Below are 23,554 nucleotides of genomic sequence, written 5' to 3' on the forward strand. Positions count from 1 at the left end.
CCAGCAGATGACCCTGATGGGCCACGTGCCAAAGGTTGCTGACCCCTGGTTTAGATAATGCCGTAGACAGTACACTTATAAATATTAAGGATGATACCAAGCTGGGAGGGGTTGCGAGTGCTTTGGTAGATAGGATAAAAATTCAAAAGGATCTGGACAAACTGGAGACATGGTCTGAAGTAAATAGGATGAAATTCAATAAGGATAAATGCAAAGTACTGCACTCAGGAAGGAACAATCAGCTACACACATACCAAATGCCTAGGAAAGAGTACTGCAGAAAGGGATCTGGGGGTCATAGTGGATCACAAGTTAAATATGAGTCAACAATGTAACACTTTTGCAAACAAAAACAAAAACAAAAAAGCAAACACCATTCTGGACTGTATTAGCAGGAGTGTTGTAAGCAAGACAAGAAGTAATTTTTCCACTCTACTCCATGCTGATGCAGCCTCAACTAGCGTATTGTGTCCAGTTCTGGGCACCCCATTTGAGGAAAGATGTGGACAAATTGGAGAAAGTCCAGAGAAGAGCAATAAAAATGATTAAAGGTCTAGAAAACTGACCTATGAAGGAAGATTGAAAAAATTGGATTTGTTTAGTCTGGAGAAGAGAAGACTGAGAGAGGACCACAGTTTTCAAGTACATAAAAGGTTGTTACAAGGACGAGGGAGCAAAATTGTTCTCCTTAACCTCTGAGAATAGGACAAGAAGCAATGGGCTTAAATTGCAGCAAGGGCAGTTTAGGTTGGACATTAGGAAAAAACTTTCTGTCAGTGTGCTTAAGTACTGGAATAAAGTGTCTAGTAAAAGTGAATAACTAATAACTTTCTGGAAGTTGTGATCTGTTCTCAAGTATTCTGCAAGCAGAAAACAGAAGAAACTTGATCAATTAGTTATGTGCTGCTAATAGATTTGCTCCCCTCTGATTATTTCACCTTGTAATGCTCCTTGTTGGTGTATCAGCTATCTTCATTCTATTATCTCTGGACATCATTGTAGAATATTTAATTTGTTCACATTCAACTAAACTCAAAAATATTGGATTAGAATTTTAGCATATTTTCCAAAAGAAATTCATGTCCGGTCTAGGATATGTCAGCCCAAATGGAAAATGTCAGAAAGCTACAAGGAAGCCAGGGCTTCTACTGAGAGTGTTGTTGCACATTATATACCCTTTGATACGTAACCAGATGCTATGTACTACCTCAAATGACCAGTGGAGGCCACCTTCTCCCCATAGGATTATTCCGCAAGTGCCCTGTTAACATGGGAATGTATAAACTCATAAAAACAATCAATTTCAGGATTTGGTTTAATCAAAGTTTTGTAATGACACATTTCATTCACCACCCTTAATTAAATGTTAATTTCCCCTGAACTCTGCCCTCAACGTAAGGAGAAAGCTTCTCTAGGTCACTGACGCTTGAGCTGGAAAAGATCTATCGAAGTCATCTTGTCCTATGCTCTGCATAACTCCACTACAGGATTGTTCCCTACAATATATTACTCCTGGGGGAATTCTGCACCAAAAAAATAAAAATTCTGCACACAATATTTGAAAATTCTGCATATATTTTATTTGTCATAATATCACCAATATACTAATGCCAATTACAATTATTTTGGTAATTTATTTCAAAATATCAGTCAGCAAGTATGTCTGTAACAACACAGACCCGCCAAAAAAGAGTCTGGTAAAAACATTTTTGACAAATTCCTTACTAGGAATATAAATACAGAACTTTGTGTAATTCATTTAAATTGGATTTTACTTTTCAATAGGAGCCACTGCTGGAGCAATCTCTCGTAGGAGTTCGTTGTGAAGCCCATTACTCAGTCTCATCTTTGGGGTCTAATCCACATTTGTAGGAGGTGCTGGAGAGGCCATTTGTGCAGAAGGAACCCCAAGGTTTGCATTGGCAACATATGGCCTGAACAGCATGGCCTGCAGAACAAAAAAGATCAGTCTTCACTGGTAACATCATCGTCTCCATTCTCACCCTGACAACCATCCCCTTTCTCACCCCTCCATTCTTGCTTCATCATCTTCCTCACATTCTTCACCACCATCACCTTTCTCAGTCCTCCATGCTCATCGCCATCACCTTCCTCACCCTTCCACTCCCTTTCATCAACACATTTTTCAGCACAATCACCATCGTCTTCCTAATCCCTCTAGTTCATATAACTGGCACAGATGCATCCCTGGTGTAAGTCTTCTGTAGTGACTGGAATTACAAGGATGAATCTGTGCCATCATCACTATCAACCCCCTAGTCACTATTGGTAGGATTTTCGTTGTGTAGTTGCATAGGTCTCAGGTGTCATGAACATGACCCTGGTCTCTTGATATAGTGATGCCATTTTGGATAAAGAAACTAGAAGTTCTCTTGGGTCCTGACTGCAGCAGATTTGCTGTGATGCACTTAAAGAGTTAATGTGGTAGGTCTCACTATGCCACAGAGCATTCCTCTGTGCTCCTTGCTAGGGAAGTTTGAAAATTTCATGTCAAAATTCTGATTTTCAAAAACAAAACAAAAAAACCCTCCAAAAACAAAACAAAAAGAACCAAAAATGAACAAACCCCAAACTTTTCTGTGAAATGTTGTATGAAAATTATCCAGTTTCCTGGGGAAAATTAAATTTTTCATCCAAAAAGAGTGCCTGAAATCTGAAAGATTTCAATTTGGAGATGCTTATGGGAGATAAAGTTTGGTTGCCTGGTCTCCCAATTCTTCGCTATGGGTCAGAAACACAGACTAGACTACATTTCCTATGACACACCATTGCCAGGGTCTCCTAGGATACAACAACCAAGAGGGGAGGCAATTTTGCATCATGGGAGTTGTAGTCAGGCCAAGGAGCCTGGCCTACATAAGAGAATGGCAACATGAGGCATTCAAACTACACCCCCAGTCAGGCACCATGGCAGCATTTCCAAATTGAAATCTTTTGGCTTTGTCAAAATATTCTAGCATTCCAGTTGCTGCTGAAAAAAATCAAAAAGGCCTGCAGAAAATTGAGACAAAAGCAGGTTTTTTTCTTCTTCATAAAAACACAGTTTTACCACCGTTTGAGAAAATGTTAGCCCATCAGTGTGTGAGATTACCTACTCCCAGGTCAACAAGGGTCAACCTCACCTCAGCTACCTCCTTTGCTATCCAAAGGTGCTCAGGGGAACGGCCCTGAGAACTGCTGAATGGGAGGCAGCCAGCCTTTGGGAAGGTCAGATTCTACACCAGAATCACAGCAGTGAGTTGACCCCAAACAAGGAGTTTTTGTTGCCTGGATTAATTTATTTTTCTGTCTGGCTAGAAACATTGTCCCTGTAGGGAGTGTCCACAGCTGTAGCTTTTGGGAGGGGAGTTTGCAGCATCACGAGCAGTTTACAGCATCATGACTCCATGGCTGGCTCTGTGCTAGCCCTAACAGCTGCTCTAAAACATCAAGGCTGGTGATGACCCCCAAGCTCCAGCCCTGGAGCACCCACATAAAAAAACAGTGGGTGTTCAGCACCCATCGGCAGCCCCCGCAATCAGCTTCTTGCCCTCCCTCCATAGTGCTTCCTGCCTACCGGCAGCCACTCTGATCAGCTCCTCTCTCTCCCTCCCTGCGCCTCCTGCCTGCCATGATCAGCTGTTCAGTGGCATGGATGAGGTGCTGGGGTGGGGAGGGAGGGAGAGAGGGGCATGCTTAGGGGAGGGGGCAGAACAGGGTGGGAAGAGGCAGAGCAGGAAGAGGCAGTGCGGGGGGTTGGGGAAGGGGTGGAGTGGGGGTGGGGCCTGGGGCAGATCGGAGGTTGAGCACCCCCTAGCAACTTAGAAATATGGTGCCTCTGTCCCCAAGGAGATGTCCACCAGGCAGGTATTGCTGGAGTACGAAGGACTCCGACTGTGCCCTCCGTACATGCCCTCCACCAAGGGAGTAAGAGCTGGCTGTGCCAGGTGGGGATTTCATGCCGAGGGAATTCTTTGCTGGAGAGATCTGGTGACCGTCAAGGGCACAAAAAAGCGTGGGATTACAGCTCAGGTTCTGGCCCAGTTACAGTTTCCTGTTCCTCCCCACCTGGCGTAGGGAGATAAAATGAATCCCTATGGACATTAAAACAGTGACCATGAAGGTCAATGTGGTGGCAGTGAAAACTGGGATTATTTCCCCCTCCCATAAAAAAAAAAATCATTAACTTGGATCGTGGTGCCAGCAGCCTGGTTAGGAATCAGGATAAAAAGAGCCAGAAAATAAGTAATTTCCTCTGCCAAAAATGTCAACAAAAATCTGTCAACCACCAAAATATTTTGATTCAACGTGCAACGACGGTGCATCTCAACTTCTATTGTCCTCTAAGGGCCATGGTCACTGGCAGGACTATATCTCCCATGATTTACCATTTTCCCTTTGTTGGGGAGAGGAGGGCCCCGGCAATGGTGCATTGTGGGAGATGTAATCCAGCTAGAGAATGTGGCCCACAGAGGAAAATGGGAGCATGCAGCAGCTGAACTACAACTTCCATCAAGAAGCATGGTGCCACTTTGAATCTAAATAGTTTGTTTTCAGGTGTTCAGTGTTTTGGCAAAATAGCAATGTTTTGTGAAGAAAGCATGTGCTTTCTGCTAAAATTCTTATTTAGTCAAAACCCCAATTTCCCATCAAGAAAACTATTTGACCAAATTTTCAACCAGCCCAAATCAGTACCTGTCACTTTCCCCCATCAGTGCCCCCCGAAGACACATTCAGGCCCTTCCCCAGGGATACTCCTGCCATCAGGGTGGTCACTTTGTTCAGGCAGGCATCTTCCCCTCCATTCAACACATGATCTGACACACATCCCCATTTGAGAGCTGAAAGACTCACAGTGTTAGGGGTATAGCAGATGGCTAGGCACGCAAAGTACGAGGTTGAGACAGTGATGGAGAACTCCAGGATGGTGAACAAGAACAGCAAGACTGCGATCCCCTTCGCGGCAGCCTGGAGTGCACAAAACCACAGAGGATGCGAATTAATTTTGACTGCTAGAGTTAACACATTGCACAAGGCTGCCGTGAGGTACATAAAACCCCCTCTTTTCCCTCCAACGGAATGCAGTGGGGAGTCCAATTCTGGGGATTCAGAAATCTGGTCCCAGTTCTTCCCTCCTCCCAGGCACACAGAATTCTTCTCCTCATTGAAACTATTCAGCAGCCCCTGTAATTGTGATGCCTGGAGCCACACCACTGTCAGGAGATCATAGACTTCTGCTTTCTCTTGGGCCTACAGAAATCAGTGTCCCTGAGATGCATCTGTTTGTGAAGATGGAGGCTCACAGAGCCTAGGGGAGGTTGTGTGGCCTAGTGGCTCAAACACTGGACTACAACTCAGAAGAACTGGGTTCAGTTCTGAGCTCTGCCGTTAGCCTGTGCGTGACTTTAGATTGGTGGCTTCATGCCTCAGTGCCCCCATCCATGCAAAGTAGGGTAAAACAGACATTTGGGCCCGATCCTACTCCTGCTGAAATCAAGAGGAGTTATTATTAATTTGTATGTTGAAAGCACCTGAACATAAGAACAGTCAGACCAATAGTCCATCTAGCCCAATATCCTGTCTTCTGACAGCAGCCAGGGCCAGATGCTTCAGAGGGAATTAATGGAACAGGATAATTTATTGAGTTATCCATCCAGTCCCAGCTTCTGGCAGTTGGAGGTTTCAGGACACCCAGATCATGGGATTGTGTCCCTGACCATCTTGGCTAATAGCCATTGATAGACCTACCCTCCAGGAACATACCTAGTTATTTTTTGAACCCAGTTCACAATATCCCCTGGCAACTAGTTCCACAGGTTGACTGTGTGTTGTGTGAAGAAATACTTCATTTTGTTTGTTTTAAACCGTCTCCCTATTCATTTCATTGGAGGAATCCTAGTTCTTGTGTTATGTGAAGAGATAAACACTTTCACTTTCTCTACATCAGTCATGATTTTATAGACCTCTACCATATTCACCCTTAGTTGTCTCTTTTCCAAGACTGGAGAATCCCAGTCTTTTTACTCTCTCCTCATTTTTGTTACCTGGAAAAACCCAGTCATGGACCAGGACTCCATTATGCTTGGTGCTGTACAAAACAGAAGAAAAATATGGTCCCCCTGCCTGATTTTTGACATTGACAGGAGTTTTGACACTGGCTTTATCAAGCAGAATCAATAAGACAGTCTGGAGCTGAACACATGGATATTTTCTACCCTGGGGTCAAAGGCTTGGGACAATTCCAGGCACAAAATTCAAGGTATTTTAAACACAGCTCTTAGGGATGGTCCAGGTAGACTTAACTCTGCCTCAGTGCAGACAATGGACTGGACAACCTCTTGAGGTCCCTTCCAGCCTTATACTTCTATGACTCTATGGCAGAGTCTGGTCACTTACCAACCCAAAATAGCTGTAACTTGCATTAATAATCAGCTCCGCTAGCAAGAGAATGATCCCAATGGCTGAGAAGATGGCGCTAGTGATGTTCATTCCCAGGCTGCCTTTCACCTGAAAGACACATGTGGAGGGTCAAGTTGCGTGTAGGCAGAGAATAGGTTTAGTTAAAATAAGAACCAGCTCATCTATGTGTTCTGGGAATGCTCCTACAGTTGTATGTTTTGGGCAGAACTTAATTGCAGAGTTAATTTTTCTTATCAAATAAAATTGTATTACAAGCCAAAAATGTAATTGTAAACCCAATGGATGTTAGCTGGAGGCTGAATAAATCTGAAAATCTTTGACTAAGAAGAGCACTAGTAAATGCTAAGCGACCAGTACTACAAGCATGGAAATCCAAAAAGTGACCAACAATTGAAGACTGGAGCATAGATATCGTAAGCGTGGCCAGTAGGGCCTGCTTTAGGAAGTGCGGGGCCCTATTCAAACATTTTTGGTGGGGCCCTGGCAGGGATGACTAAAAATAAAAAAACATAAAAAAACCCTTTCATTTCTTCCATGTATTATTTACTTTCCATAACTATATAAATAATAACAAAATTATATATTACATACATTATGCGGATGCATGTTAACCCCACCTAAAGTTCTTGACGCCCTCTCCAGGGACCCCTGCCCCATCCATCCCCCTTCCCTGTCCCCTGACTGCCCCCTGCCACCCCATCCAACCCCTCCTCTCCTTCCTGATGACTCCCCAGGATCCCTGCCCCATCCAACCACCCCTTCTCTCTGTCCCCTGACTGCCCCTGGAACCCCTTCCCTTGACTGCCCCCCACTGCCTCATCCAACCCCTGCTCCTTTCTGACTGCCTCCCCGGGACCCTTGCCCCCATTCAATCCTGTTCCCTGCCCTCTGACTGCCCCAACCCCTATCCACCCCCCACAACCCCCCAAACTCCCCTGCCCTCTTCCAACACCCCCTCCCCGCTCCCTGCCCCCTTACCGCGCTGCCTGGAGCCGCTCAGCAGGCTCCGGGTCCGAGCTGGAGCCACTCAGCCGGGACCGGGACTGGCGCCACGGGGCCCAAGCCGAGCTGGGCCGGAGCTGCTCGGCCGGGACCAGGACCGGCGCTGTGGGGCCCGAGCCATGCCGGAGCCACTCGGCCAGGGCCAGGACTGGGCTGGGGCTGGGGGCGTTCGGCCGGGGTCAGGCCAGAGCCGGGGAGCCAGGCCGGAGGGAGCCGCTCAGCTAGGGTGGACTGGGCCGTGCCGCGCCTCCCTGGAGCCCTCCTCATGCCACCCCGCCCCAGCTTACCTGCCCCTGCTTGTTTGCAGGCTTCCCATGAACATCTGATTCACGGGAAGGAGGGGAGGGGGAGGAGAAGGAGGCAGAGCATTCAGGGGAGGAGAAGGAAGTGAGCTGGGGCTGGGGTCGGGGTGGACAGCTGCGGGGCCCTCTTAGGCGCAGGGCCCGATTCAGAGGAATCGGTTGAATCAGCCTAAAGCTGGCCCTGGTGGCCACCATGGAAAGACGTGTGTACTGTAACAGACATACCCCAAAAAATTCTCAGAGATATGAGATGCTCTCCTGGAAGTATCTGAATTATCCTATTAAATTGAATGGCTCCCTTACTTCCCCCTCCTTTTTTCACATTTCATTTCCTCTGCATCTCTATCCCCTCCTCTGAACTTCGCTTCTATTCTTTAGGTTAACTTAATAATTTTGCTTTAACTAGTTGGATTTTTATAAACAAATTTTGTTTGTTTGTAAATTGTGCAATACAAATAATTGATTTATATTTTAACCATTCATGACATATATATATATATACTTAATTAAATATTACAAGTACAGCTAAGATTAGGAAGGAAATGGTTACTATATTATGAGAAGTTTATATAGAGTTTGCTTTTTCTGTATATATATTTTGAAAAAAAATAATCAAAATGTAATAGAAAAAAAGATAAGTTCCAGCCCTGAAGGTTTACACTCCACTCAAACCCTGCACTTCTTTGGGAAAGTTAGATAAGCCCAGCTGACTATTATTATGAGAACAGCTTGAGGTTCCAATCGAGACTGGCTCTTCATTGTGCCAGGTGCTGTACATACACATATATAAAGTCCCTGCCCCCAACCGCTTCAGATCTAAACACACAAGAGGGATAGTGAAACACAGAGAGGTGAAGCGACTTGCCCAAAGTTACCAGCAGAGTGAGAAATCAACTCAGCTCTACTGGCTCTCAGTTCAGCACCATTAAGAATACAGAGGCAGACAGCAGGGAGTGATTTAAAGTATCCCCATGTCTCCTCCAGCTCCCTATTTGTCTCTTCTGTCTTCCTCTCCAACACAAGTTCCAAGAGAAGTTGGTCCAATGAACAATATTACCTCACCCACATTCTCCCTCTCCAATATTCGTTCTCCATGTTCTTGATCAACAAGCTCTCTGCTCTTTCCCATCAGCCACTCTTCCTGGATAGTGCCCTGAGTCTCCCCCACATTACAGAAGATACAAACATTATCTAGATACTCACCGGACAGGTATTTTGATGATTCTCAGCTGCAACTGAGAGGGATCCAGAAATGACGAACTGCCCAGGAAAGAGAAAACCATCATTCACGCTTCACACTTACAAGAAATATCTGTCCTCCAAGACAAGCTGTATGTGATGGAAGCAAGGGCAAAGAATGACACTTCCCTCAGCAGGACCAGTCATAATAATTATACCTAGTGCTTAGAGAGCACTTTCCATCTAATAATACTGCCATCCAGGTTCAATTCAATCCTCTCAGTTAAGGTGACACCCACTCCTTAAGCCTTCCGCACAGATTCTCCTCCTCCTCTTTTCTTCTGAGTTCTACTCCTCTCTCCATAAGTATAGCAATGACTGGATGGTCCTGAGAAGAGCTCAGAAAGTCATCAGGTTCCTCACCCCACCTTCCACCCAGTGCAGCTGTGCCATCCACCGCCTACGTGTCTACCTTTGGAGATTGTACAGTATTCCCATCACCATGTTATCTGAGCATCTCCACATCTCAAGCCTGACCTGCAGTGCCCTCTTCTGTTCCAGTGCTGTCCTCCCCAGCCTCCCAGCTGTGCTAACATGTCTCAGTCCTGGACCTGCAGTGACCCCTGCTGTCACCTCCACACTCTGCTTTCTATGGTGGAGCAGTGACCAATTTCACTTGACAGTTGAACGGTCCCTGGTTTGGAACCTGGCAGGAGATTTGCTCTTTTTGCTCATCAGCCAAGTTTCTTTCCCCACTGCCCCATTCAGGGTAGATAAACCCTTATAAGGCTAGTTCAGCTAGGGGTCTCAGTAAAAGATGGGGACCTGAGCCTTGACCTCAGCCTAGTAGGCTAGAGGTGCTCAGTCAGTGACCTCACAAAGGCCTGGGCCTTGACATCAGCCAAGTAGGGAAAGGTGCTGAGCCAATGACTTCACGGATGCTTGAGTACCAACATCATCCCAGCAAAAGGGCTAAGGCAGGGACTTCACAGCAGCTTGGTCCTTAACACCAGCTCAACAAGACAGTTTTGGTGAAGAGGGTGAGCAGATTGTCAAAATGTCAGGATACTTGGCATGTAGCACAGATAAGGTTGGTAGCAGGGGTTGTGAGAGTGGCACTCAGGGCTGGTAGCTGGTGGAAGGCACCTGTCTTTCAAGCGCGTGTGGGTGGGTTTTATTGGGGGACTAAGGTGGCACATGGGGAAGGTTTTGTGAAGCCTGGTCTGGGGCACTGCATGATGCAGGATGAATGCTCTGCTGAGCAATGGCAGGAAATGGGTAAGCACATTAGATGGGCCAATGATCTACCAAGTGACAGCAACAAACATAGCAGCAGACTAAGAGGCGTGCCAGTTTAGATGGACTGACGGTTCTACCATATCCCTGACCTCCTGCAGGTTCCTGAGCTGACCACATGCTGCCTCTTTCCCTTTGTGGGTTAGGTCTGGTACTGAGGTACTAGGTATCTGTTACTTACTGCCCATAGCTACAGTCTACATTGTTTCTTGATACATATAGGAAATTTGAAGTAAAGGAGGAGGAATCAGGAGCTCTGGGTTCTCTGCCACAATTCAACTGCGTTACCCTGGGTGACTCCATTAGCCTCTTGATGCCTCGGGTTCCTCATCTGTAAAATGGGGATAATAATATCTAACTCACTAGCATTTTATGAGGCTTAGTTCACTCATGTTTAGAAAATGCATTACAATCCTGGAGGTGTCCCTCGTGCCCTCTGTTTATCTTATGTGTATCACTACAGTCCTAATAGATGGGTAGAGCATGAATGATAGACAGTGATTATTTATCCATGTGGCCATGCCATCATTTCATAAATGCTTCCATTTATTCTACTCACAGAAAGTCCTCCCCAGAACGGATATCCTCCTATAAAAGAGATGGGAGCATAGGGTCCGAAGAAAGCTCCAGAGATACCCCCAAAGCCAATGTGCATCAGCCCAATCAGGATCTGGATGGCCTGTGGGAAGAGAATGGGGTAGTAAGAGGAGCCAATACCTTGTGTCCTGAGCAGAGCACTGTGTCCTGAGCAGAGCTGATTGGAAATTGGAATTTCCATCCTGTGGGAAATTCTGATCTTTAGACAGTTGTTTTAATCTGAAATCTGAAAACTTTCAGTTTGGAAATGTTTCAACATTTCGTTTCAGATTGTCAAGCTAACTTGAAATATTTAATTTAGGCTTGGTTAACACTGAGCTGAGTCCAGCTGAGTCAGTGCATTGCCTTAAGGGAATTGTAGTTGAGGTGCCTCATGCCCCCATTCTCTTCTATGGGCTAGACTTCCTAACTGGACTACATCTCACATGTGGAATCATGGGACTCCCATGAGATACCATAGTGGTTCAGTAAAAGAGGAGACCGCAGTGCAACTTGGAGGATGTAGTTTGGAACAGGGAGCCAGTCCCACTGGGAAGAATGAGACCACCATCTGAACTACAACTTCCTTGAGTCTTTGTATCAACTCATATGGATGCAGTTTAAATGTCCAACTGACCTGAGGGGAAACATTTCAGTTCAGTTTTACAAACTGAAGACATTGATTTTGGAAGTCCTAAACAAAAACAATATTTTGTTTAGATTTTCCCAATGCAAAACTACATTTCCTATTGAAAAATGTCTCCCCCCCTCCCCATGGCCCCCTCAGCTGTGATGGGAATCACTACCAAAGAATGAATCAGATAATCAAATCTGTGTAAGCTCGAAAGCTTGTCTCTCTCACCAACAGAAGTTGGTCCAATAAAAAATATTATCCAACTCATTTTGTCTCTCTAATATCCTGAGACCAACACAGCTACAAGAATACTGCATATAATAATGGAAGATCATGAATTTTGCTGTCTGAAGTAGAAACTCCACAACAGGAAGAGAAAGGAAGCAAAACTTAAGAGTGACAGCTACTTCCTGAGCAAATTCAAGACAGAAAAATATCATCCCCAGATGTCTCACCATCAGAAACCTCTGGCCACTACGTATAATTCCAAATATGATGAACAGCTCTGCAGACGGACTTCAGAAAAAATAATGAACCACTTTTTGCGTCTCATATATTCCACAAGGAACCACCTGAAACAAGAAATCATCACATGCTCCCACACACTGGAAGAAAAAGACCAGGAAAGTTACCTGGAAATCATGCAAGAAATCCAAAACAACAATCAAAGAAATCTGATGACAGGCATCCAACAAAAAAACAAAAAGTGGAACCAACTACAACTATTCTACAACCCACAACACCACCTCCAGGAGAAACTAGGGCACCAGTACCCAACAGCCGAACATCATTTCATCAAGATTATCCTTAACTGCAGTGGAATTATCTGTAGTCTAAGGGACTGACCTTTTGCCCTACAACAGAACCTGATACCAGCTAGAGAACTAGAAGAATTCTTCTACCATCTTCGCCTCAAAGAATTGACAACACCATTCATAATTACCACCTCATCATAGACAATCAGAAAAAAATCATGTGACTGGATACCACAGAGCAGACAAAACCACACTCACTTACACTGATTGCTTAAAAAAAAAAAGACTGAAATCCTTAACAATCACCACATATACCACAATCTCTCCACTGCTGAGAGGGCAGCTATACAGTCCCTGAAATCTAACCATCAGAGCAATCAAACCAAATGACAAATGGGTTGCCATCATAATCCTCAACCATGATGACTACGTTAATGAGGCCAACTGACAACTCTCCAACATCACGTACTATAAAGAACTCAAAGATGACCCCACACCACAATTGTCCCAGAAATTTAAGGATATAATCAAATCTTTATGCAAATAGCTCTAAGAGAAAAACTCTATAAACTCATCCCCCACATACCCACCCCAGGGACCTTCTACATGCTTCAAGAGATACACAAACAAGGGAAGCCAGGCAGACCTGTCATACCTGGCCAGAGCACTCTTACTGAAGGAATATAGGGACTCATAGAAATCATCCTCAAACTACTCACCACACAAAGGGCCAGTTTCCTCCAGGATCAACAAACTCCTCCACATCAACAAAGTACCTCAGAATGCCATCCTTGACACTCTCAGTACACCAAAATCCTTCACAATGACAGCAAAGCTGCCTGCCTTAACTATTTACAAGACAATGGACAACCCTCAGATACCTACCACAAACACATCATGAAACTCATCTATTTCATCCTCACCTATAATATTTTACATTCAACTACAAACACTTTGTCAAACCATATAGTAACAGCCATGGGTATTAGGATGGCTCCCCAAAATGCCAGCCTCTTCATGGGCCACCTTGAAGAAGAATTTCTGGACAAATGCACCATAAAACCAATGATATAATTGAGATACATCAATGATATTTTCATCCTCTGAACAGACGACTTAAACACCTTCATAGATTTCCACCGTAACTTCATTAACCTTCACCTGTCTGTTAAACTCTCTCTGGAACACTCCCACACCAGCATCAACTTCCGGAACATGATGATCAGCTTTAACACTGGAGCCTTACAGACTACTATGTACAAGAAACCCACAGATCACCACACTGACTTCATTGATCCAGTAACCACGCTGAACAAATTCCCTGCTGGGGGACAAAACTCCACTGACAGGGATGGGGCTGTGACTATACACTCCAGCAGAGATTTTAGATCTATTGAGCCAGAGTATACAACAATATAGTCCAAACTGGCACGTTCTCAGGACTCTGGTGATCTTAACTAAAAAAGGTTAAGGGTTCACTTAGCCCTGGTCTGCCCTACGAGTTTAGGTCGAATTTAGCAGTGTTCGATCAATTTAACCCTACACCCATCCACACGACAAAGCCATTTTTGTTGACTCAAAGGGCTCTTAAAATCAATTTCTGTACTCCTCCCCAATGAGGGGATTAGTGCTGAAATCGACCTTGCTGGGTCAAATTTGGGGTAGTGTGGACGCAATTCGATGGTATTGGCCTCCGAGAGCTATCCCAGAGTGCTCCATTGTGACCGCTCTGGACAGCACTCTCAACTCAGATGCACTGGCCAGGTAGACAGGAAAAGCCCTGTGAACTTTTGAATTTCATTTTCTGTTTGGCCAGCATGGCAAGCTGATCAGAACGGTGACCATGCAGAGCTCATCAGCACAGGTGACCATGAAGTCCCGGAATCACAAAAGAGCTCCAGCATGGACTGAACGGGAGGTACTGGATCTGATCGCTTTATGGGGAGATGAATCCATGCTATCAGAACTCGGTTCCAAAAGACAAAATGCCAAAATATTTGAAAAAATCTCCAAGGGCATGAAGGACAGAGACTATAACAGGGACCCACAGTGGTGCCATGTGAAACTTAAGGAGCTCAGGCAAGCCTACCAAAGAACCAGAAAGGCAAACGGCTGCTTTGTGTCAGAGCCCCAGACATACTTCTATGATGAACTGCATGCCATTCTAGGGGGTGCCCCTACAACTACCCCAGCCCTTTGCATGGACTCTGTTAATGGATTCTCAAGCAACAGGGATGTGGATTTTGGAGACGAGGAAATTGCTGATGAGGAGGAGGTTGAAGATAGCGCACAGCAAGCAAGCGGAGAAACCATTTTCCCCAACAGCCAGGAACTGTTTATCACCATGGAGTCAGTACCCTCCCAGCTCACCCAAGGCAGGCTCCCGGACCTTGAAGGCAGGAAAGGGACCTCTGGTGAGTGTAGCTTTGTAAATATAATACATCATTTAAAAGCAAGTGTGTTTAATGATTAATTTGCCCTGAAGACTTGGGATGCATTTGCGGCCAGTACAGCTACTGGAAAAGTCTGTTAACGTGTATGGGGATGGGTGGAAATCCTCTTTATCTCTCTGTGTTATCCTCAGAACAGTGGTATCATTCATGGTCACCTGGTTGAAACAGGGGAATTTTATTAAGGGGACATTCAGAGGCATCCGTTCCTGCTGGGCTGTTTGCCTGTGGCTGAACAGAAATCATCCACGATTTTAGCCATGCAATGGGGGGAGGGGTGAAGCGATCATCCCGGAGAATTGGGTGGGGGAGGGATTTAGCTGGGTTTGTGCTGCACGTTAACCCGAAAACTACAACCCCTCCTTTTAAATGGCCAACCCAACGGGTACTTGGAATGGGAAATGAGGGCACTGCTGTTTGAAAGCATTTCCACATGTTATGAAGGTTAAAGAAGCCAAAAGACTGTGGCCTACCATGTCTGCCTGCAAGCCGAATTCTGTTGCCCACCGGCCCTGCATGTGTGATCTCTCACACCAAACTGGCAGGCCCTCAATATAAGAGGCAAAATACAATCTTGTAAAGAAAGCACACATGCTATGTAATGTTAACGGCTTGGTTCACCGGGAAAGAGTCTACTCATTGTTCTCTAAAATGTGTCTTTTTAAATACCAGTCTCCCTTTTTTTCCTCCCACAGCTGCAAATGTTTCAACGTTCCCCGTATCATCTCCATACCAGAGGCTAGCGAAGATTAGAAGGCGAAAAAAATGCACTCGCGATGAAATGTTCTCTGAGCTCATGCAGTCCTCCCACACTGAAAGAGCCCAGCAGAATGCCGTGGAGGCAGACACTGTCAGAGTGCAGGAAAGCACAAAATGAACATGAGGACAGGTGGCAGAAGCAAGATGATAGGTGGCATCAGCGTGATGAGAGAAAGCAGGATGCAATGCTGAGGCTATTGGAGGATCAAACTGATATTCTCCAGCGTATTGTTGAGGTGCAGGAAAGGCAGCAGGAGCACAGACCACTGCTGCAGCCCCTATGTAACCAACTGCCCTCCTCTTCAAGTTCCAAAGCCTCCTCACCCAGACACCCAAGAACACGATGTGGGGGCCTCTCCACCCCAGAGGACTGCCCAAGCAACAGAAATCTGGCATTCAATAAGTTTTGAAGTGCAGTGTGGCCTTGTCCTTCCCTCCTCCCCTCCTCCCCCACCCCACCCGGAATGCATGAATTTGAAACAACAATGACTTTATTTCCTCTGCAAGCAGTGATCAAAGGGAGGGGAGGGGAGGGGAAGGGAGGGTGGTTGGCTTACAGGGAAGTAGAGTGAACCAAGGGGGCAGGTTTTCATCAAGGAGAAACAAACAGAACTTTCACACCGTAGCCTGGCCAGTCATGAAAGTGCCCTGACGCATGCGAAAGTTTCGCAGCCACAGGGATTCCTCCTAGACCTGCAACACTATGTGGTCCCACCAGTCTCTGCTTGTTTCCCGGGCCCAGAATCGGCGTTCCATGGCATGAACCTTCTGTGACAGACCCAAACCAGTGGGGTTCAGGAGTCTGGTAGAGGGCAAATATACTGGTCACTGGATCAGTAGTTTTCTGTTCCCTGAGTGACCAGAGCAGGGGCTGCACTAGAGTAATCAGGAACCTGCTAGAACCAATTAAGGCAGACAGGCTAAGTAGAACCCCTGCAGCCAATCAAGGCAGGCTAATCAGGGCACCTGGGTTTAAAAAGGAGCTCACTCCAGCCAGGGAGGGGGGAGCCAGAGGAGAACAGTGTGCATCCATGTACTGAGGCTAGCGTCGATTTCCGGAGCGTTGCACTGTGGGTATCTATCCCGTAGCTATCCCATAGTTCCCGCAGTCTCCCCCGCCCATTGGAATTCTGGGTTGAGATCACAATGCATGATGGGGCAAAAACAGTGTCGCGGGTGATTCTGGGTAAATGTCGTCACTCAATCCTTCCTCCGTGAAAGCAACGGCAGACAATCATTTCGCGCCCTTTTTCCCTGGATTGCCCTGGTAATAGCATGGCAACCATGGAGCCTGTTTTGCCTTTTGTCACTGTCACCGTATGTGTACTGGATGCTGCTGACAGACGCGGTACTGCAGTGCTACACAGCAGCATTCATTTGCCTTTGCAAGGTAGCAGAGATGTTTACCATCCCTATTGCACCATCTGCCATTGTAAATTGGTGATGAGACGATGGTTATCAGTCATTTTGCACCGTTTGCAATTGGAAATTGGCGATAACGGTTATCAATCCTTTTGTACCGTCTGCTGCTGTCATGGGTGCTCCTGGCTGGCCGTGCTGAGGTCGGCCGGGGGCGCATGGACAAAAATGGGAATGACTCCCCAGGTCATTCCCTTCTTTATGTTTTGTCTAAAAATAGAGTCAGTTCTGCCTAGAATATGGGGCAAGTGTACTAGAGAACCAGAGAGCACAGCTGCTCTGGGTCAGAGCCCCAGAGATCCCACAGAAATTATGAGCTGTATGCCATTCTAGGGGGTGCCCCTGCAACAACTCCACCCGTTGCTCCCCTCCTCCCCCAACCCTCCTGGGCTACCGTGGTAGTGTCCTCCCATTTGTGTGATGAAGTAGTAAAGAATGCAGGAATAAAAAACACTGAGTTTTTAGTGAGATAAAATGAGGGGGAGGCAGCTTTCAGCTGCTATGATAGTCCAGGCAGGACATTAAAGGGTGAGGGGGAGAGGAGTGCAGCCTCCCACTGCTATGATAGTCCAGGGAGTACAGAATCTTCTTTAGACGTGAAAGGTGCGGGGGCTGATAGAGCTCAGCCTCCAGCTGCTATGATGAGGACGGTTACCAAGCCTTTTGTACCGTCTGCAGGGAATGACCAGGAGTCATTCCCATTTTTACCCAGGCGCCCTCAGCTGACCTCACTGAGGCCAGCCAGGAGCACTCACGGGCTGATGATGACGATGGCTACCAGTCATTTTGCACCATCTGCCACCGGGAAGGGGATGCTGGTGTTCAGCGCTGCAGCACCCCATCTACCAGCAGCAGGCAGTAGACATAGGGTGACATTGAAAAAAGGTGAGAAACGATTTTTTCACTTTTCTTTCGGGGGGGAGGAAGGGTGTAAATTGACGACATACACCCTGAAACACCCGGGAAAATGTTTTTGACCCTTCAGGCATTGGGAGCTCAGCCAAGAATGCAAATGTTTTTCGGAGACTGTGGGGACTGTGGGATAGCTGGAGTCCTCAGTACCCCCTCCCTCCCTCCATTAATGTCCATTTGATTCTTTGGCTTTCCATTATGCTTGTCACACAGCACTGTGCTGAGTCCCTGCTGTGGCCTCTGTCTATTATAGCCTGGAGATTTTTTCAAATGCTTTGTCATTTTGTTTTCTGGAACAGAGCTCTGATAGAACAGATTTGTCTCCCCATACAGTGATCAGATCCAGTATCTCCCATACGGTCCATGCTGGAGCTCTTTTTGGATTTGGGACTGCATCACCACCCGTGTTGATCAGAGCTCTATGCTGGGCAAACAGGAAATGAAATTCAAAAGTTCGCGGGGCTTTTACTGTCTACCTGGCCAGTGCATCCGACAGGGGCGGCTCCAGACCCCAGCACGCCAAGTGCGTGCTTGGGACGGCATGCCGTGGGGGGGCACTCTGCCAGTCGCCGGGATGGCGGCAAGTGGCTCCGGTGGACCTTCCGCAGGCTTCCCTGCGGAGGGTCCGCTGGTCCCGCGGCTCCGGTGGACCTCCCGCAGACATGTCTGTGGAGGGTCCGCTGGTCCTGCGCGGCTTTGGTGGAGCCGCGGGACCAGCGGACCCTCCGCAGGCACACCTGCGGGAGGTCTACCGGAGCCGAGGGACCAGCGACCGGCAGAACGCCTCCCGCTGCATGCTGCCCTGCTTGGGGCGGCAAAATGTCTAGAGCCGCCCCTGGCATCCGAGTTCAGATTGCTTTCCAGAGCGGTCACAATGGTGCACTGTGGGATACCGCCCAGAGGCCAATAACGTCGAACTGCGGCCACACTAACCCTAATCCAACATGGCAATACCAATTTCAGCGCTACTCCCCTCGTCGGGGAGGATTACAGAAATCGGTTTAAAGAGCCCTTTATATCGATATAAAGGGCTTTGTTGTGTGGACGGGTGCAGGGTTAATTTGGTTTAACGCTGCTAAATTCGGTTTAAACGCGTAGTGTAGACCAGGCCTAGGAGAGGGACCCTAGGTTTGAACTGCTCCTTCTCAGACCAGATCCATGGCCATTGTGATTACACCACCTGAATTGCAGTCCCTTCATCCCTGAGATGGCCCCTGCCACCTTGGGGCATTTTCATTCATTTAGTTACTGTAACAGCTGATTTATAATTCTTTACCTCCCTGTTTCTCCTTTGCTCGATTAATCCTCATTTCTCCCTGTTTGGGCACCTAGGAGGATTCACTGCCCCTGGAACCCTGGGTGTATTCTTCTCCTTCCCTTCCCCGACAAAGCAATGAGGTCTCAAGAAGAGGTCAGATCTATCCTGGGTCCCAGAGATTCCAAGTCACTTGATGGTACCAGCTTCTTAGCATCCTTCCCATAAAGCTGTTGATTAAAGTAAATAAGAAAAGGGTGGACTCTGGAGTTTGCTCATGCTCAGGCCTTCATCCACCTGTGTAGGCCCTTCTGCATTGAAATGACTCATTCTTATGGACTGAGAGCAAAAATCACACTTACCCCCATGGTCTTAGACTGTGATTTGAGGAATCTCTCCATCATCCCCATTTGCCTCAGCTGCACGACCTGTTCAGCAGGACTCCTGGGGTACACTGACCCAAGAGGTTGGTTTGCAGGGTTCATGACCCTGAACTGCTGGGGCCCACATTGCACCATCTCAGGAGTCTGGGAAATGGCACCAGAGACCCCCTGGCCTTGGTGGATGACGCCAGCGCTGTTTGGGGGTATGAACACAAGCACCCCATTGGCCGTGCTTCCTGGTGCTGCCATGATGGCAAAGATGCTGCAGAAAAGAGTGATTGGCCCAGATTAAACCATATGTAATAACACTGGTCCCAAAATTAGGTCATGGGCCATGCTGAGTAGGAATCTTCATTACCTCTTGCTCAAGCCCCTTTGAGTCCCTACCATGAGTTTGTCCTTTGGAGCACTAGCAACACCCAAAGATAACAGTTGAAATTTCAAAAGCTGACTGAAGGATTCAGCAACACAACTACCCTGAATATCAAAAGGGTTTGTGTGGCAAAACCATCTTGTTGGCTTTTAAAATCTCAACCAAGGAGCTCAAGTGTCTCCATTCCACCCCTCCTCTTCCAGATGCTTTTAACTTTCTGGATCTTTCAGTTTTTGGGATGGAATTTTCCAAGGCTGTGTAATTGATTATCCTAGGGTTGATAGAGGATGAAATTTACTCAGGTCCTTTGGCACAAAGGCCCTGTTCCTGCTCTCATTGAAATGAAGGAAACATTCCCGTTAACTTCAAAAGCATGGGATCAAACCTGAAAGCATTTACAAAAGACATGGAGAAAAATTTTCCATTAAAACTGTTTTTTAATGGAAGATATTTGTGTGTCTGTGGAAAGGGTCTTTTTTTCAGAGGACGTTTCAAGTTTTTGTCATAAAACTGAAAGACCTAAACCAGAAATATTGCAATTCAGCTATGCTGCTGTGGTGCCTCATGGGATATGTAGCTCAATTGCCACATATCACATTACTCCTCTGCAGGCTGAGATCCTTGACTGGACTACATCTCCCATCATGCACCATGCCCAGGGACTCCCATGATGCACTGCCTCCATTTCCAAGAGGCAGGACCATGATGCGCCATAGAAGATGTTGTCTGATTAGAATTCCTGGCCTACAGAGGGAAAGGGGGGCAATGAGGCACAGGAATTCCCGCATTTCAGCATTTCCAAATCAAAATATTTTTGTATTCAGATTTCCAGTGAAAATTGAATTTTTCTGTAGAAAAAAATTGAGTTTGTCACCTGGCTCTAGTTAACAACACAAAGGCTAGTTAATAACAATCTCCCAACACTCTAACAGAAAGATGGCTGCAGAAGCACATATGCTTATGTCCCATTTTGTGAGAGATTTATGATTTCTTCCACATAGCAATGTACAGCACTAACCCCATAGCGGCCAGTCTTCACAACACTCCCGGCTGCTGCTAGATTTGGCATGTTAAGAGGATCTAGATTTTTTTTTAAGTGTTAACAAGCACTGGAAAGCAGGCTGAGGTCACAATCTGTAAGTGGGAAGACTATTTCCAAGGGTAGAAGGCATTTTCATTTGGCAGACAAAAGACATAACAAGATCCAGTGTTGGAAGCATAAATTCAGGCTAGTGTGAGCAGGAATTAAGGGGATTGATGCAGAAATCCCTAGGGGGAAGTTCTATGGCCTCTGTTACAGAGGAGATCAGACTAGATGACCATAATGATGCCGTTCTAACCTATGTGGGTAGCAAGGAGGAAGGAAAGGCTTTAGCCATGGGAATAGTCAGGATTGTCTCCAGAGATTGTATTCTCTCCAACCTGTGCAACCCCTTTTGTCACATTTCTGTTACCCTTTCACTGGCCGGACCAGAGTACTTCATTCATTTGCTTTGGGATGTTGTGGGAGTGGGAAGGTGGCAGGATGACACCACTTGTGTCTATTTTTTCAAGAGAGCTGGAGGCACCGACCTTTAGCAGCACCAAATGCTCACCCCAGATTGAGCTGTTATTAGTCAGGAGACGTCACAGACGATATCAACACTAGTCTGACCTCTGAGCTCGTTTACTCACTGGCTAGAGCCATGTAGTGGAGAGTAGCTGACTCATGGAAAGCTTTAGGTGAATGCAAGCAAGTTTTGTCACTACTCCACCCTTCTGTATGAACATTTTATTGATCTGGCAGGTGCCACTTGCTCTCACAAGAGCATGCTGTTTGAGCCACAAATTTCTCCCCTCACCTCTCCCTCCCACATGTCAGGTAATTCGATCTGCTGCTCTTTGAATTCTGACCTCCTTTTCCTACAAGGATTCAGAAAGGATTTCAGGGCATCCTTATGGCCTCCTTTCCCAATATGTCCACCAACCTCCAATTTTAACGGTCACCCAAGGAGAGTGTTTGCCAACGTACTTACTCTATCACCGTAGCAGCTCTCCTCCGTCCAGCTTTGGGTGACTCCAAGCCCCACCAGGAAATTCTCACAGGCTCATGCAAAAGGTGTTTTATTAGCATCAGACTTTGAATTCTGCCCTGATGGTCACACTATGCTCCTCCCTCCTTCTCTGCCCTGTTTTACTGCAGGACTCCAAAGTCCTGTTCCCTTCCCTTATCTGCTTCAGTGTCCTTCATATGCCTTTCCCCCACCCTAACCACCCTCCCTTCTGGCTCAGAACATATGGGGCTCCCCACAGAAGCCCTCCAACACTGCCCTTTGGCCACTAGCACTACTTAATTAAATGAGACTTCCTTTTCCTGTTTGCTTAGAGGGAAGTGCCACAAAAGTAATGAGGGCTGGTTGGACATTTTCTGATCAAACTATTCACGAGTGGAATCCTTTTTTTTCAGTATAAAACTTGCCGGGTAGCACCAGCTTGCTTCAAAATTTGTTGATGTTTGATGGGAAAGCTGAACACAGAAAAAAAAAAGTCTGAAAACTGAAATTTTCACTTTTTTGAAGAAAACTAGGAATTTTCCACTGAAAATTTTGATATAAATGACCTATTTGTTTGAATGAAATTTTATATGTAAAAAACCCCATTTTCCAAACAGCTTTAATAATTGCATTCAGTACTTACCTAGTGCTTTACATCTCCAAAGCATTCTCTCTCTCTTCTTCCGAGCATCCCCAGATGCAGCATCTAAGCATGATAAACATTTAGGCCTTGTCTACACTACCATTTAAGTTGATGTAAGTTTCTTCACTCAGGGGTGTGAAAAAAACAACAAATGAGTTTCATAAGTTACATCGACTTAAAGCGTTGAGGTGGAGTAATTATGCTCTCTTGTTGATGTAAGATGTCGTCACCAGACGGGCTAATGGGTGTTGCTGCACTGATGCAACAATGAAAATTTAGTGCAGTAGTGAAGACAAGCCCTTAGGAACTTCTTATTCAGCATTTACCACTAAGAGAGATTGTGAGGTTCTGTGGTCTTAAATGCCAGCTGGCTCGCGCTACAGAGCAGCTGAGTATGAAAGACATGACAAGCCTCTGCCACCCACAGGAACTTACCAGATGCAGGACAAGCTGAGCTCCAGGGGGCAGGGGTTGAGCTGAGCTACATGGAGCAGGGGTTAAAGGTAAACTCTGACCCAGGGTCCAGCCATGCTGTATCATTGTATACAAACCAGAGTTGTATAAGAAAACTCAGACTGCACATCCCCCATAATCAGGAGACTCACACAGCAAGGCTAGAATAAAGATCTCAAGCAAGGAAGAGACTCTGAAACTGCCTGGGTGTGACGTCAGAGAATGGCCCAGCCTATCACAACCTGATAGGTATGAACGTTGCTTTGATAACAAACAGCTCAGTGACAGATGCCACACAGCCTTCCCTAGTGCTTGGTTTAAAGGTAGCCAGTGAATAATGAGGAAGAAAAGAATGTAAAGGCTTGTGTGATAAATGAAGGGGGGAAGGGGTTAGCTCCCTTTTATGGACACCCAGCCAGCCAGTTAGCTATAAAATCCCTCTTAGTAGCTGTTCTCTACTTGATTTACTTGTAAAGGGTTAAAAGTCTCACTGCTATGCATAGGTAAAAGGAAGTGAGTGGGCACCTGACCAAAAGAGCCAATGGGGAGGTGTAGCAGGGTGGACCTCTGCTCCTGTCCTGAGGGGTTTAAAAGCGGCCTAGTAGGGCTTGAGAGCGGCTGCTCTCAAGGCTGGGCTGATTGGGGAAGTGGCTGCAGCTGGGCCACACCCCAATCAGGCCACAGCTGGCCCCTATAAAAGGCCAGGGAAG

At 46.4% G+C, this 23,554-nt stretch overlaps 1 protein-coding gene across 1 annotated transcript; it reads right to left on the reverse strand.

Moving 5' to 3' along the window:
- Positions 1-1,832: 1,832 nt before the first annotated feature.
- LOC123369038 (membrane-spanning 4-domains subfamily A member 8-like) lies at positions 1,833-21,811 on the reverse strand. Its single transcript, XM_045014409.1, is given in 8 exon segments — positions 1,833-1,864; positions 1,867-1,948; positions 4,855-4,968; positions 6,397-6,507; positions 8,928-8,984; positions 10,759-10,878; positions 19,322-19,604; positions 21,731-21,811. Coding segments are annotated over 7 exon segments (786 nt in total). The 5' UTR covers positions 19,592-19,604; positions 21,731-21,811.
- Positions 21,812-23,554: the final 1,743 nt, after the last annotated feature.

This window comes from Mauremys mutica, chromosome 4, assembly GCF_020497125.1.
Source record: "Mauremys mutica isolate MM-2020 ecotype Southern chromosome 4, ASM2049712v1, whole genome shotgun sequence".
In the NCBI taxonomy this organism is placed as follows: Eukaryota; Metazoa; Chordata; order Testudines; family Geoemydidae; genus Mauremys; species Mauremys mutica.